This window comes from Pygoscelis adeliae, unplaced genomic scaffold (genome assembly GCF_000699105.1).
Source record: "Pygoscelis adeliae isolate BGI_AS28 unplaced genomic scaffold, ASM69910v1 Scaffold77, whole genome shotgun sequence".
Lineage (NCBI taxonomy): Eukaryota > Metazoa > Chordata > Aves > Sphenisciformes > Spheniscidae > Pygoscelis > Pygoscelis adeliae.
The window spans coordinates 7,650,427-7,667,167 of NW_008825216.1; the positions used below are offsets into that span (position 1 = coordinate 7,650,427).

At 36.5% G+C, this 16,741-nt stretch overlaps 1 protein-coding gene across 1 annotated transcript in view; it reads right to left on the bottom strand.

Moving 5' to 3' along the window:
- The window catches only part of MLLT4 (myeloid/lymphoid or mixed-lineage leukemia (trithorax homolog, Drosophila); translocated to, 4), a 95,781-nt gene extending 79,657 nt beyond the window's left edge, over positions 1-16,124 (bottom strand). The window contains exons 1-7 of the mRNA XM_009329204.1: positions 15,927-16,124; positions 14,174-14,289; positions 12,495-12,658; positions 10,979-11,139; positions 9,799-9,956; positions 3,751-3,862; positions 3,168-3,335 (exon numbers count right to left, since the gene is read on the bottom strand). Of these exons, the coding sequence (XP_009327479.1) occupies positions 3,168-3,335; positions 3,751-3,862; positions 9,799-9,956; positions 10,979-11,139; positions 12,495-12,658; positions 14,174-14,289; positions 15,927-16,101 (1,054 nt within the window). The 5' untranslated portion in view covers positions 16,102-16,124. The remainder of the gene's footprint in view (positions 1-3,167; positions 3,336-3,750; positions 3,863-9,798; positions 9,957-10,978; positions 11,140-12,494; positions 12,659-14,173; positions 14,290-15,926) is intronic.
- Positions 16,125-16,741: the final 617 nt, after the last annotated feature.

Below are 16,741 nucleotides of genomic sequence, written 5' to 3' on the forward strand. Positions count from 1 at the left end.
AAGCGCTGCCGTATCTCACTTCAGTCTATCCAATCTATTTTTATTACTATCAGATTCATCTCCGTTTATGGGTTCATTTACATGACTTGGAAGACAAAGACAATTGCTGACTGCCGTATTTACAGCCACAAGCTATTGAAGTGCATCCTCTACCGTACTGTGCAGAATCTGATCTTCAGTCTATAAAACAGTCATACAACCAGCAACATCAACAGCTGTAGAGAAGCGGAAAAACAGGACATACTTCCAGTAGCAAACGTACTGAATTTGTGCAATTGCACAGGCATGAAACTGAAGTCTACCAGGTTCTTCTGCAAGAATATAAACAGCCAATGTTTTGACAGAAGGACACTTCTACAGGAGTTATTTCTATAATAAATACAAGTATCCTGAAATGCATTGTTCCAAACAGACAGACTGGACTCTAGAGTACTAAGACCTCTTTTTCACACTCTGAGATAAAGATTTAAGAAATTGTAATTTTTTTTTTTCCAGTGAGATGCAACCAAATGTCAAGCTTTCTACTCAATGGTCAGGTGTTCCTGCAGAGCTCGTCTATGCTGATTAGTTCAGCACACTCTACGGAACTTCTCTGCTCTCTGGAATAATGACATTCATGAAATGGAAGTCTGAATTCATCAAAGAGGCACATATGCACTGGAGGCATATGTTTGAACAGAGTTCTTTAAACCCCAGTATTGTACTCCACAGCCATGAAAGGGTGAGCAGCACCGACAGACATACAGTACTTTTATAGCAGTCTAGAAAATAAAATGAGGAAACAGATGCTAAAAGACTAAGAAAAGGAAAAGGTATTTTGGTAGACATTTCACGATGAAGAAGAAAGTGGCTTTGTATTCTTGCCTATTTGGCCGAACCAGGACATATCTGCACATTACTCGAAACTCTAAGGAGGGTCAAAGATCCATAATGACTTGTAGGTTAGGTTATCAATTTCAAATGCTACAGATAGAACTGAACAAGACTGTCTAATGTGGCTAAATTTCTCTGACGTGCACTGTTAATGTTAGACACCACCAGAAACCAGGCAGTAGAAATACGAAGGGATGCTATGGAACACCACAGAGCAGAAAGTGAGGTCACTTTACCCATGGTCCAAACACTATTTCACATAAAAATCATCACAGATTTCATCCACTGCATCAATGCAGTCGAACATTGAAAGCACAATCAAGTTCCATGCCATTTATCCAATTCACTTTTTAACTATGAGTTCTGCAAGCAGACGGATCAAAGAACGTTTTTCTTTCTACCACAACAGTGCTTGTAAACCACCCTATGAAATTTAGTTGTTAACCTTAGCTGGAAGGCTGAACTCTTTGGATGGTAGCACATTCATGATCTATTTGATGTTTGGTCACAGATAGAATAATTAAATGGCAGCTGACAAGAGAGATAACTACTTCACAGAAGCAATTTCTTGGAAAAAAGTAAGATAAGCAAGATAGCCTTTCATTTGTCAAAAAGAAACAAAGGATTTACAGTGAGCAATTTTTTTAGTGACTGATGAGAGAACAGTATTAAATATAGCGTTACCTTCGTAAGCGTGATAGTTGTAGTAGGCAAAGTGATTCCTTCTCCCTGGGGTTAGAAACACATGCAGAGGACCCAGGTGAAGGCAGCACCAGCAGGACAGATACCATGCAGAACATGCGGAAGAGGGCAGGAAAAGAAAAGACAGGAAAGGGTGAAACTGTAGCCAGACAACACTTACTCAATTTATAAGGATGAAGTGCATTAAACTCTTTCAACTTTAGAAACTGCATAGAATATAAAGACATCAGTACTACAAAGCTACTGAATGAAACAATCCTTATTGTTTAGGAAAGCGACAACAAGCTGTTAGAAGAAAAACATGAACAATAGGTCAGTCCCACAGGCAACGTGCAAAGGCTTAGTACACAGCCTTGCCACCTGTGGCATTTCAGATTGTTTTTCCTCTCAGTTAATGGATGTCTTGCTCCACTGCCCAAGCACAACGTTTTAATACTAAAGCAACTAGGCTCCACGAAGAGTAAGAGTTTAGAGCACAAGAAAAGAAATTGAAAGTACTATTAAAAGAACCCAAAATATTAATATGCAAATCAAACCTCAGCATATAGAACACAATATAAAATACACTTAGTATATTCTGTGCGCTGCTAATTTCATCTGGCCTTTTTTTTTTTTTAAACCACGCTATTTGACTATGAATTTAACCTTCTGTTTGCAGTTCTACTCAAAGTTTTCAGCACCGATTTCCAACTTTGCTTCCCAAAAGGTAAACAACCAGACTTGAAATTGTAAATCACTTGTTTGGATACCTGAGCGTACCCAAGTTACACTTAATAGGAACGAGAGCTGCAAATAACTAAATTGCCAAAAATTAAAGTCCCTATCCAAATCTTTAAACATGAAGACAATAGAAATTAAGAGTAGAAGCTGTAGGTGTTTTATTAGTTGTTGTGCTATAAATAATCAAGCTCCCCTGGCTGTTCCCGGATCATAAAATTAATTGTAAATTACAATGCAGCCCAGAGAGTTGTAATGATGCCAAAATAAAACCCAGTCTTGATAGTGATTTGAAGGTTCCATATAGGCTGAAAAATGTTTAGCAAAGAAGTCCGATTTAAAAATTCACGTTCTTGTTCTTTTAAAAACGTATTTTTCATCCGTGGCACTGTCAAATATATCTTAGTAGATATGCTACAATATACTTCTGAATGTAAAACAAACCAGATTTAAGCAGTGCTTTTCTCGCCCCCCTCCCCAGAAATCACAAGACAACATGTTAAACTGTTTTACTTACTATCAAGTTTTAAGCCCCAAAATCCAAAGGAAGTTGAAGATTGAATGATTTTTTGTTTCTGAAACACTTAAACCTTCATACTTGAAACCATGCTAATAGAGACAAAGTCTTAGTCAATCATTTCTCCCCTTTTTTTATTGCAAACATTTGCTACTAAAATTTTGATATTATAGCAATATGCAGCTCTACCTCTAGATAGCTCCAATTCAGAATCTGGCATCAGAAGAACAACCGATGTGGCATTCACTTACACTGCCAACAGGCTTTCTTATGATTCCAAATGAAAGTCTTATTTTTGGAAGATCTAAATGACTATGTAATAATGTAATTTAGACTATCAGATAACCAGAATTCTTACCTGGGCTTAATTCTACCAGGTATGGTAGTTTCTCAGGAGGAAGGCAAGAGCCATAGCCAGACCCGTCAACTCTTTCCTTCCCCTTTAATGGCTTTCCATCAGTTATTTTCTTGGATTTCTTTGGGATATAATCAGGAGGCCGCCTTTTCAACTGAAAGACTAGTACTCCTAAAACACAATAGTATACATCCTTTGAGTTTCACTATCAGTGAGCAAGCAGACATCCAACATCTGTTAATTTATTAAGTGTTCCATAAGATTACTTTCAGCTTACTAAGTTCCTGACACTTCTTTATGTAGTTATTTTTAAATTAAAACTATTTAAAGCATTAACAGCATAATGCTCCACAGTGGATAATTTAGAAACTTTAGGATAAAATGTAAAACCCTTCCACTGTCTAAAGATGTATTACTCTAAACAGTGCTGAATGAAATAGTAAATAACTCTAAAAGCACCTAGTATTAAAAGTGCCTGAAAACAAAACACTAAAATATATGTTCCAATTTCTTACTTTACAGGGGGTCCACACCATGGCTTACAACACCCAAGGCACAAAAATCTCTTAAAGCTTTTTAGACATACCTTTATCACTAGGCCACTCCCTGAATATCTGCAGTGGACACTCATCATCATCAAGAATAGTTTCTTTAGCACCTTTATCATCAGAATGCTGAGTACCAGGAGGCAGCATGACCTAGAAGAGAACCATTACTGGTTTTCAGAGCTGTTAGTGGACAATCAGAACAGAGGATTCAGGAGTATATCTTCTCTTTTTTGTTGTTGTTGTTCATAACAAGAGATAAAGCAAAAGAATTCAGTAACTTGAAATGCATTTTGCTTTCCAAGACTTTTTCTAACTCTCTCTCTCGCCTCTTGTTACAGTTAAATCACACTTCCCAGAACACCAGATATATTTAAAAAGCAAAGGAAAGCAAGTTACACTTAAGGTAGACAAGACCATCTTCAAGAAAACAGTATTATTCCAATTTCTCAACAAGCAAGAGGTGGGGGGAAGAATTACCTGTGGAGGTGATAGTTAAAAAAAAAAAACAACGGTTTCCTTTATTATCTCACACACTGGAATCAGCCTTTCATTTTGCTAATGCCATTCCACTAATGCAACCTGCAAGTATCTTTAGAAGTGGCAAGGCAAGCTGGCAAAGAGAATGTTGTGATACCTCCTGCATCCTTGTCTTACCCAACCTTTACCTGGTCTACACAGAGACTAAGGGCACTTAGTCTGGTAGCATTTCACACAATTGCTTCATGCTGTCTAGCTTTAAGGAAGAACCAAAACTAAGTATATTAGTATACTATATACTAATACATAATATATTCTGGGAACAGAACCACAGACTGTTCATACTTTTTGCAGCTATATCCTTACAAGGTAGGGGAAGGGGGAAACCTTGATTCATGAGTTCTGACTCTAAAGGAGACACAGCCTGCGATTTCATGCACATTTGCATTACTGCTCCCCACAGCGATCAAGCATAAAATACAATGACAGGCAATGCTCAGTGCCTGAGTACCTTCTAAGTTAAAGATAGATCTTTCAAAGCTGAATAAAAAAAATAAAATACATTTTACTCCCTCATTTGTGATCCTAACAATGTTATTTAAATACGTAGACACCTCTATTTTAAACAAACTACTCAAAATGATTCCAATCTCTGAACTATGACCCAGGTAACCTTCTGAAGTAATGCAGCTATTGGCTGCTGCACCCCACAACCATGCGGCCCTCAAGAGGCTTTCCATTCTTATTTGTCGCCTTCTCTCCACACACATTTCAGTGTTAACTAAGATCTCACAGATCCACCTCAAATGTCCTTTTATCTTCTTCCAAGCAGGAAACAAGTACATTTAAGATCAACAGTATGTAATCGAGTCATTGGCCTTTCCCTAAAACATTTTCTATGCAAAACCTGGCTAAACACAGGACTAATTAAATTATCTTTAATTAGATTTTCAAATAGACAAGATATTATAACAAGGAAAACATTAAAATTTATAAACCAAAGGGAAACAGAAACACATCTACACTCAAATCTTATCTGCCAAACCACTCTTTTCTGTTTCATATCTCAGATTTTGAAATCAATTATACCTGGGGTTTAATTTTGATTAGCTAATTAAAGTAACACAGTGTTTCAAGCCTTATTCAACAAGCAGCAATTTTTAAGTTCCAAAGCCCTCGAGACAGAAGGTAACTAGTTACAACACAAGAACTACATGCTACCGCATGCGTACCAGGGCCTGACCAATACTGGACTGGGGAGCAAACCAAAGAAAACCCGAAACGCAGTGAAGTTAGAGTACAGATGAGATGTAAATACATAGGTGCTACTGCTTGACCCTGCTATTACTTCTGCCTTGGAACTTGGATGAACATCTGCACTTGGTGTTGGGCTTAACGGCAGCAATGGTAAACTAGACAAGTTAGAGAAGAAGGGTCACAAAAGCACTAATCCCCTCATCCTCCCAGCCAGTTACCGTTCCTCCCGTCACTCAGGAGGCGTAAGCCAATAACTCAGACATACCTCACCTAAAAAAGCGTGTGACTTAACCTGCAGAAAGACACAAAACACCACATCTGAGCTTATGCAGGCCAGGAGGCTTCTAATCATGATGAAGCCATTTTAGAAAACATCTCTGTTTTAGGCAAATGCTGCCTCAGTGTCATCCACAAAGCTGAAATTCCTACATTTTAGAATAATGGAAAAACATGGGAACAAGTTTGTATTAGGATTGGGTTTTGGCTCACGGGTAGAGATCTGCTTTCATTTTGAAAAACAGAAGATGCTGTTAAATCTCCTTTCATGAATTTGCATCCATACAGACTGCTGAGATCAGGCACAGACATTTACCTGATTTCTGCAACAGCGTAGGAAATGGAGATGGGTAAAACCAGCTTAAGATCACAAGCCTTGGAAGCAGGTTGTCACCTGACAGCCTACAAACTGAAATATAATTAGGAAGAATATACTCTGCTTCCTCATACTTGCATTCATGAGCATATACAAATTATCGTAAAGTCATTCCAATCTGTATTTATTCATTTAAAATGCAGTGAAACATGCAGAAAATACAAGCTAAGAAATTTAAATGAAGTCCATAGCAACTTAGGACTTAAATTCCAAAGCATTTGCTGGGATAAACAAGTAAGAGAAGATAATACTCAAATACTTAAGACCCCTGTGGTAAGCAATAGCTACAGATCAAGTTATCAGATCTATCCTTAGCAAAAGTTTCACACAAAAAAACCCCATGCTATAATAGGTCTTCAATAACCTCTTCTGTCATTTTAATGTTTTTAAAATAAAAACCCCTTGTATCTACTGTATGTTTTAATATATCTGCTTATTCAAATGAATTAATCTTCAATTTTCCTTACAAGCTGGGAACACAGGCTCTGCACATGCCCCTGAAAAAAAACAACCAACTCAAAAGCAATGGAACTTGCTAAAAAATATTTAATGGCTCATGTCTGTAATGTCTATTTCTTTAAACAAAAAACAAAACAGCAAAAAAATCACACACACACACCCCCCGAAACTAATCATCATGAACTGGATGTTTTTGCTTAACATTACAAAAAGTTACTTATGCCTTATCCTCAAGTAAAAAATAAGAGCATGCCAAAACAAAAGCCTAATCAAGATTCTACTTTTAAGAGTTAACTGGTTTGCTGTATGCCTCAAGTCTTATGCCCTAAGTGAATATGCACAGGTAGCTTGGAAGACTGTCTAATTAATCTGACATCTTGAGAGATGTGCAGTGAACCCCGTATTATTCAGGGAAACTCAAACCAAGCAAACTGAAACAAACAAAACATATATTGGAACAAACTTGTATTTACTTGATTACATAGAAAAGCACTTTAGAAGTGGGCATAAATGTACAGCCCGATACACCGCAAACCAGGGTATCAAAGCAAGCAACTAACAGGAAACTACCATTTACAACAAAAGTTGTCAATGTAAGAGTTAAGAAAAATTCTTACAATGTTTATCTTTCAACTGAAACTTCAGAAATGAGTGAACTTTATCATAGGTACTTATGCAGCCTTATAAAGGTCTTGTCATATAACTTAAAATCCATCTTAATAGTTAAGTAAATGTCAACTGCTTAAGTCTTCTTTGAAGACACTTCACCTGCCACCCAAAGAGAACAAAACATTTAAAAATCCCAACGAATATGTTCCACTGTACACTTGTTTTAAACCCAACAAAAAGTAAAGAATAGGAATATGTGCAAGATCAATTTGTCTTCCACAGAACACCGTAAAGTGTCAGAAGAACAGGGGCAAGAGCCCACCAGGGGTAAAGAACAGCTAAGAAACTTCAGTGTAAAGGAGTACCAGTGGCCATGACACCTATTTAGCACTGTATTTGTGAGTTTCCAAAAAAGAAAACAGTGATGAAAGACACATCGAGCTAAAGCTAGGATATTTTAATGTTTCCAGCAAGGAAAGAAACTTCGTAAAATATTTGGCCAAAAGGAGATTTTGAAGTTAGGTTAAAAATACTCAACTTTTTAAATAAAGGAAGGATTATCGTACTTAAAACCCAAGCACTGTATCAGCAGAGGCACTGAGAAAGGCCAAGCAGATTTCAGCCAACTACAATGAATTATAGTGAGCAAAACAGTAAGGTCTTCTACACTTAAAGGTATAAAAAAAATCTGCTATTAACCAATGAAGACCACTCGCGTATTTCAAATGTAAACATAAGCATACAACTTATGCCAGTATAGAGACTTACTATATCAACAAGATGTGTTGCTCAGAAAACACAAAATATTTTCCAGAAGTACATTCCAGAAAACTAATTTAAATCAATTTGCTTCACAGCAAAGACTTTGTTAATCTTTCCCAAGATCAAAGCAACATTCCTCAGACTATTTTCTACATTAAACATCCCCACACAAGATTAGAGAACAAGGGGAGGTGAGAGAGAACACCACCACCACCACCATAGTGACTTGCAATAGTTTCCCTGGTAAGCGTGCAATCAGTTCAATAAATTCCCTAAAATATAAATATTTCATAATACATCATAATACCCTCTAACTCGGAACTAAACAGACTGATGCAAAACTACCTTCCAAATTCAGTCACAATGTCTCTGCTGTAGCCCACAATTCTCTCAAACCATCAGAAAAACGAGCGTGTCAAGTCAGCGGTATTTAATAAGATAAACGAAATTCATGATTCTCAGTCATTGATAGAACACACACTATGAAGATAGTTGTCATAATTAAAACTACACATAGAAAATACTTCGCAGACAAAACTAAGAATCAATTTTTAATATGCTGTGTCATAAAAAAATACCCTATTACTTACAAAATTATTCCCCTCTATAATAAAGACCTATGTAAAATTTTACCGAAGTTAAGTAAAATTGACTTTCACAGTTGGGACCCTAATTACAGGTTAATGAAGACAAGGATAAAATGTCCAGAACTTCATTAAAAATATAGCTAGAACTAAGACAAAACTGTTGAAACAATAAAAACTAAGATTAGTTCACTGTTACGAAACTACAAAAGCACTACCACCGTATGGTTTCCTTATTACTAATTAGAACAACATTAGAGCAACATGTCAATTCCCAGCTAATTACACCACTAGAGGCTGTGAGCACAGCAAAAGTGGACACTAAGGTTACTCAAAGATACCATAAAAAACAAATCAGAAAGCGACTTTAAGACCCAAGATCTATCCACATACTTTAGAGCAGCTAGAAGGTGCGGGGAATAGCAAATAATATAAGCTTCCTTACTGTTTTCCAGTGGCACTTTAAGCACTGGAGAAGGGGCAGGGGAAGAGAGCACAATACGATGAGACACAAACATTTTTTCCTTTCTTTCACCGTTTTAAGGAGCAATAAACCCAAGTTTATTAGACAAGTAATAGCCAGAAATGTAATCAAAGACTGGACTCAAACAAGGATCAAATGTTTTCAAGTCTCACTATTCCCTTCAGAAGATGATATGGACAAAGTTTGTAACATTTAATCAGTACTGCCCATGGGACTTTTTGATAAAGCCATACCTCTAAGAAACAACAATTCTATACAATTCATTTAGAACTCCTAAAATAATTAAATTCTGAAAATAAGCCTAAGTTTCACTTAAATGTTTAATCTTTTCTGATGTGTAATGAGGGTAAGCTACCACTGAAAGGCATAAGGCAACAGCATATAACATATGCCTTTTAGAATGGAATTTGGACTCAGCACTTTTGCCTCTGAGCAGATGCGCTTAGTTCAGGGGCACAAACAGCACAAATTTAGGTATCCGCAGGGTTAACTATTAGTTTATACATCTGCAAACCATAAGCACACTTAGTGGTATAAAACCACAGTGCCAAATACAGAAATATGTTACTTTCATTATTAATGTTTATGTATACTAAGTAATAATTTGGAAAGATGGGAAGATTTAAGTTCTAAAACCAAAAAACCTGACAAATCACTTCAGAATTCCCGAGGCTGTTAGATTATTTAAAAAAAAAGTTAGTCGCAGAACTACCAGAGTCTTTCCATTTAGTTTTAAAGCTACTGCAAGGAACAAAATCAAATATGAAGCATGAGAAGATTGTGACTTAGTAACTTCACTTACACGAGCAATACAATAATCCTTGGGATTTTCCTTCTCCAGACCGTATTTTTCCAGTGCTTCAATAACTGCAAAGTCTGCAGTATCCGTAGTGGACAGCAGGATTGTCTTGTACGGTATATTTGGTTTTAAACTATCTGCATAAATTCTCAGTGTCCCACCTTGGAAACAAAGTTTAATTAACAATGCTACCAGAGAATAAAAAGACATACATGCAGCCATTTATGATATTTCTAACAATACAAGAACAAACCCCTTAAGAAATCATTTAGTCAATCCACTAACACAAGAAAAGTTACATAACATCCCTGAAATAAGTTTGTCTCCGCCATTGGTAAAAACCTCCAGTGGTGCTTTCCTAATTTCTAAGCAAGTCTTTTCCCCAGTGATTCACCATTCTTAATATTACCTGAAGTTAAAATGAAACAGTGACAATGACTGGATGAAGAACTTATCTCTCCCATCCTGACAGCAAGTTTGTGCTGACCTTCAAGAATCTCCCCTCTGTTTAAAAAGCCCATTTAAGATTTCCCTCAGGTGATGTTTTATACACCTCTAACTCCTTCTTCACTACTCGTCCACGGACAGAATACATCTTTTGAGGTTTTATCAGTACTAATATTGCTTCATTCGTTCATTTAACACTGATGTTTATACAACCGCTGTTGTTGTATCCCCACCCCCAAGAATGTGAAATACTGGCTCACTGATATTCACAAGATCTACCAGGACCCTTTGTGCAGACCTGAACAATCACTCCTTGCCATCCTGTATTTGTGCTACTGATTTCATTTTTACATTCAGGTCATTCAGTTTGTTCTTAGCAAAATGAATGAAATTTATTTCAGAAGACTTCCTCAGTTTGTCAGTTTAGTAAGTCTAATTCTGTCCTTCCTTCTTTCCCAGTTTAGCACTGTTAGCAAGATCAATGAGCATATTCCCTCCCTTCAGTTTGCCCATCACTGAAAGCTTTGACTTGCACTCATCACAGAACACACGCCTGTGGAATCTTACTTCTACAAATCCTTCATTCAGTTACACCACAGATAAATTAGCCATGAAGTACAAAAAATATTGGAGAAAGCAGAAGTCAAGTCAAATTTACAGGTGTTGCTGGCCTTAAAAAATAGTCTCTCAGTAAACAGTTTACTGTTTACAACTTAACCAGAAGAAATCTAAGTACCTGAGTCTGGTCTGCCATCAGAACTGCGGAATTCCTGCATTCTCTTCTCTAGTTTTTGCTGTCGCCGCCGTTTCATAACTACCTCAGGATTGGATATTGTGCGAGTGAAGCTGGTCTCAGGCATATCTTTGTAAACCTCAGCTGCAAGGCGAGAATTCTCACTGCCAAGTTAGTTTAAATAAAAAGAAAAAATTGTCATTAATACCTTAGAATACATATATCCTCACCACTTCATAAAGGATAAAAGGCAAGGAGATCAATTAAGTTATTGTAAGATGGTTTCTACATGAACTTCACTTTTGCTAGGATTAACACCGTTCATATACCTATGCTCACCTGAAATAGACAACAACCAATTTAAGTATTGATGGTTGCTAGTTTTCAAAGAAAAAAAAAAAAGGGGGGGGGCCTTCTACCTCTTAGGGGGAAAAAAAAGGCATTAAAGAAACTTTACATTATACCCCTAACTTTATTCTGATTTACAATATTGCAAATCACATGGAAGCAGAGTTACCATGTGCTTGCAGCTCATGCTTTTTCTTTTGCCAATGTACTTAAATACAATTCTATTTTAATTTTAAAAAATTAAGATCAAGCTCAGTAATGGCATAGAATACTGGAAAGATCATGCTGATATCTGAAAAACGTTGCAAACATATCCATGCAGAGCAGTACTACATGTATGAGAAACAATCATGAACTCAAAAAGAAAAAAAAAAAAAAATCAAGCTGAGCAGCCAAATCCTCTATTATATGTCAACCAGTCAACTAATTTCTTTCATCTCTGAGACTCTGTTATCAATTAATAAGTTTTCATCATTCATTTTCTTTCTGGGTATGTTAAAAATCCACCATTAATGATTTTTTTTTTTCTGGTGTATTACATATGAAACCTACAGAATCTGGTACAGAGACAAAGTTTAAATTAATGTAGACCTTTCTCAGCTTTCTAGTTCTACATACAGCTATTCATGCCTGACTCTTGTGCTTCAGTTTTCTGTACAAGGATTAACGTACGTCCTGCCCTGTCTCAATGAATAAGGCATAGCAGATTTGGGAGCAAGAGTTGAAGAACATAGAAGACTGGCTACCAAAATACATCTCAGAGAAAAACAAACTGATAGTCAGGTGGTAAGCCAAATGCAAACACCTACACATACTAATTTTTCTGGCAAAAGACAGAACAATCAAACATACGGAGAGGAAAAAACCCACTCCAGAGTAAATGCTCAAAAATAAACATAGCGGGGAAAGTCCATGTCACCAAGCATGTGTCAATTTCCGTGCAAGGACAAAGAGGTGGAAAAAAGCTTATTTCATGGTTTAAAAACAAACCTTGCCACAAAATGTACATACAAACCACAGAAATCACCATCACATGTTTTGGTTTATGATGATATTGCACCCATGTCAACTACTTACTTTTGAAAGAAACAACAACTTATTTGGTAGAAAGGGGGAATCCTTTAAAGTAAGACGTAGGTTATATGAACTGATCAAAGTTTAAAACACTCACATATCATCCCCATGAAGAAGTCTATCATCTTTATCTGAAGCTTGTCGCAATGCCTCTTTTTCACGCCTCTTTTTTTCTTTTTTTTCTTTTTTTGAGAGAGTTCGTTTGAAATTCTGAATTACTCCCTCTTTTTCTTGTTTTTCAGGGCCATTACTCTGAGCCTTCTGAAATAAATGAGTTAAAACAACTTTCATAATTTTTGGTCCAATGAAAAGTTAGTGTTGGTTTTAACTTTCCAGATAAATCTGATTAAGACATAGTATCACTAACACAAAAACAATACTCCAGGCAACAATACTCCATTACACAGGGATGGGACTAATACTCTCCAGAATAACATAGAAGGCAAAAATAATTTCATATTCCAAAGTAGATATGAACTGATTAAGCACCTTGTACTCAAAAAAGTGAAGAAACAGCAGAATTTTACTTGAATACTGCCTACTATCTACTTGGCCTCAAAGATTAACTGCAAGCTGCAAAACAAATTTCTGCCTCCCAGTAAAAATACTTCACAAAACAACGCGGCACTTAATCTGTTTTCAAGACAACTGTGTTGGAGCATCAGCTAAGAATAAACTGCAGAAGAAAAAACATTACAGAGGACATTTCCCCTATGATGTATTTTTCTGAGTTGTCCTTCCAGCGTTCTCTTCTCCAATTCCTGCTCCTTGCATACATAAGATATTTGTAATTTTAGGCTCGTTTGCCTTCTGTAGAGAAAATAATAGAAGATGAGAGAAAGATGATGCAGGTTTTTTTTGCTTCTATCGGGAAGTGAAGAACACAGAGAAGGAAGATTGAAGATTACTTAATTCAATGAACAGGAATAGCAAGTCTGGTAGATGTAGCGCAAGACATCATTAGTTTTCTCTCCCCACCTCTAACATGGACGTACCCTGCAGTGAAAAGCATAGTGCAAGAATAGCTCATGTACCTATACCCAAAGCACCTTTAAAATTAACAAGCTCTAATTCCAAGAGCAAAAGAAGTTTAGTGCTCAGCCCAAGATGAAAAACTTGCCTGAAAATAGCCCACACTGAGCAGCATGTTTTCCGTAGCTATAAGCATCCAAGTTAGATATAATATACATAATTGCATGACTTCAGGAGCCGAAGTCTGATCTAATTTAATTTTTAAATGACTAATATAAAATAAGCTTTTGTATGGCTGATGTTCACATGTCCCTCATTTTGCATTCAGAAGGAAGAAAAAAAGCCTCCCCAAAAGGAAACAGTCTCCCATCGGTTTTGTTAAGAAACAGAATGTTACCTAGGGAGGTAACAATTTTTAGTTATTTAACTCCCTCTGGCATCCCCTTTTAAAGGCTCTGCAAGAGGTAGGATTACCTCCTAGGTGTTTGGCATCACATACTATTTGAGGAAATTTTTAATTCATCATATTAGAACAAAGCAAGCTCTAAGTTCTCTGGGCATTACATGCTCCAGTACTAGACAGCTACATGGATCAAAGCATCACAAACCATCTGAAAGATCACAAAAATGCTGTGTTGTGAAGATGTATTTTAAGTATTTAAAAAGACTTGCTCCAGAGATCAAAGGTCATCATCAGCAGTTGTTTTCAGGAATTAGAAAAGTAGAAATTATGTTTTGCTATATAAGCAAGCCCCACACATTTCGAAACTGTTGTTACCACTAGCATACTCCTTAAAGACTCACCTTTGGAGGAAGTGTATCATTTTCATTCTTGAGAACAAATCTTCCCTCTCGATCATCTTTGTTCCAGTTTAATTGTACAACAAGAGGCTTCTCATCTACATCTAATCTTCTTTCTTCTTCAAAAAAATGAAAAGCAGTAACAGTTACTTGGCACCTCAAGAGCAAAGATATTTAGAAACAAGTTATGCTCTAAAAAGAACAAAAGGTTTGCTGAACAGTACACATCAGTTGATGTTTCCCTGTTAACTATAGGGATAGAAAGCCTGTAATATATGTTCCCTTTCCAGCAACCAGCCTAAGTGTATTCCCTCTATCTACATAAGCTAAAGGTCCACATAAAGTAGTCTTGCATACCTCCTTTATCAGAACTGAAGTCTGGGAACACAAGATTATCACTCAGGAGAAGTAACATCTACAGTTATAATGTTTCAAACTTTATAATTTCACGAGACTTCTAAACAGTCATTTTCCTTATTTTAAATTTAACCAGTCTGATTGTGGCCCAAGAACTACTGTTCTGGAAAGACTGCACAAAAATAAACCAGGTTATGAAATAAAAAAAATCCATTATGCATATATACTAGAGAAAATTTTATTTAGTGTATTTAGTATATTATATCTATTTTAAGTATACGAAAAAAAAATCTGAGAGAGTGGTTAAAAAAATTAAACAAGTTTTGCCATTTGATTCCCTTCTAGAAGTAGGGGACAGTACATATGCATAGCAAGACAATGATGTCTTTGCAGTTACATTTTACTTAATGAGAAACACTCCTATTGAAGGAAGTGCCTCTCATAAGCCACATTTTAAACATCAGGAACTTGCTCTGCAAAGGAAACCATTTCATTTTGAGTACAGATACAGTGCTAACAGATTTTTAAAGAAACCTAAAGCAGAAAAAACACATACTATTCATTGCTTAAATTAGTGATGACACATGCACTTTTCCCTAATCCCATAATTCACATCGTCATCATTTGTAGACCATGAAAAGTGACACATATCCCAATAAATTTCCATTCTCTATCTCAAGTTAAATTATTTTCAGTCTTTCAAAAGCAGAATTTAAGGTAGTTAAACCACTTGCGTAAGCTTCCGAAGTACAAAAAAGAAAAAGCATGACAAAAAGCTAGTTTCTCCTATCCCTGTCTCCACCACCACCACACACACTACCACCTTCCAACCTGAAGCTTTCTATTGGGGTGGGGATAGACAAATGCTAGCATTTGTCAAAAGGCTATTTAGATATCTAAGTTCTTCACAGGTAACATGAAAGGATCTGTTTAAGAAACACAGTGGCTTCAAACAATACTACGTTGAACTTCCCCCAGTTTAGCTGTAAAGAAACATGCACTATAAGGCTACCTATCAAAGGCCCACAACATCAAAGAACTGAGGATACACTCTTAAGTGCTCCAATTTAACACTCCTATTCTCCCATTATAAATTCAGTCTTTACCTACTAGTCCTAAAAATAGCAACTCTCTCACAAATGTCAACAAACTAACAGGATGTCAAGTACAGCATTTAATAGATCATAATCAAAACTTATATTAACTGCAGGCCTGATATGCGTACTTATGTTTTGAAATTACCACTCCCCCACGTAACAATTAGTAGCAACGTACTTAGGAACAAAAACCCCAAGTCTTATGTGGTTCAGAAGCTGGGGGCAAATCTAAAGATATTTTGGCTGGGGGTGGATAGGAAGGTGGTGTGGATGCAGAAAAGAGTTCGTGAATAAATACTAACCTCCGCTGACATGCACCTCATAGAGCGAGTATTTAGGGGATGACAACATTCGCATGTCTGGTCGAAACTTCTCTGCAAGAGTTTCTATCACATCTTGAGTTGTGGCAGTACTAGAGACACGAATACATTTTGTTGCAAAATTTCCAGCTGCTTTGTCTTGAAAGTAGAATCTCATTACTCCATGAAACTCCAGATCCTGTAAAGAAATAAAAATACAAATCTGAGTGCTGGCTAACGGTTAAAGTTCAGAGTTCTTATACTTTCATAATATATTTGTAATGAATAAATAAAAGACATTCAACTATCACACTGGTTTTCAAAATTCTGAGGACAGTAGAATTTACTAACTAGGACACCATAAACTTGAAAAAATAAGGATATTCTGTAAAAAGAAACTAAGTACTCTGTATTACTGGAAATATTTAAAACTTGAATCTTTAAGTATCCAAATTTACAGCCATTGTCAGGTTTACCTGAAGAAGAATTAATTTTTTTTTTTTTTTCCCCACCCAGAAACGTGTCTTGAGACTGGTCTCAATATATTTTGTTACCCAGAGCAGGCCCCTGTATCCCATGTCTGTAAGAGTGCAGGCTAAATATGCTCGAGGAACAGCAAAGTATCTCAAAGAGAACAGCTTTCTGTCACAGCAGTCCTAAGCACCATCATCTCTCTCTCCTCTTTGCCCCCTTTCATGCGCTCCTCTCTCTCTTATACTGGCATCAGTTTCTCCCAGAAACAGCCTGTTCAGGAAGCTAAATCATTAGATTTTTTTGTTTTGTTTTATATTTTCAGAAATGTTGGGTCTTTAGTAGAG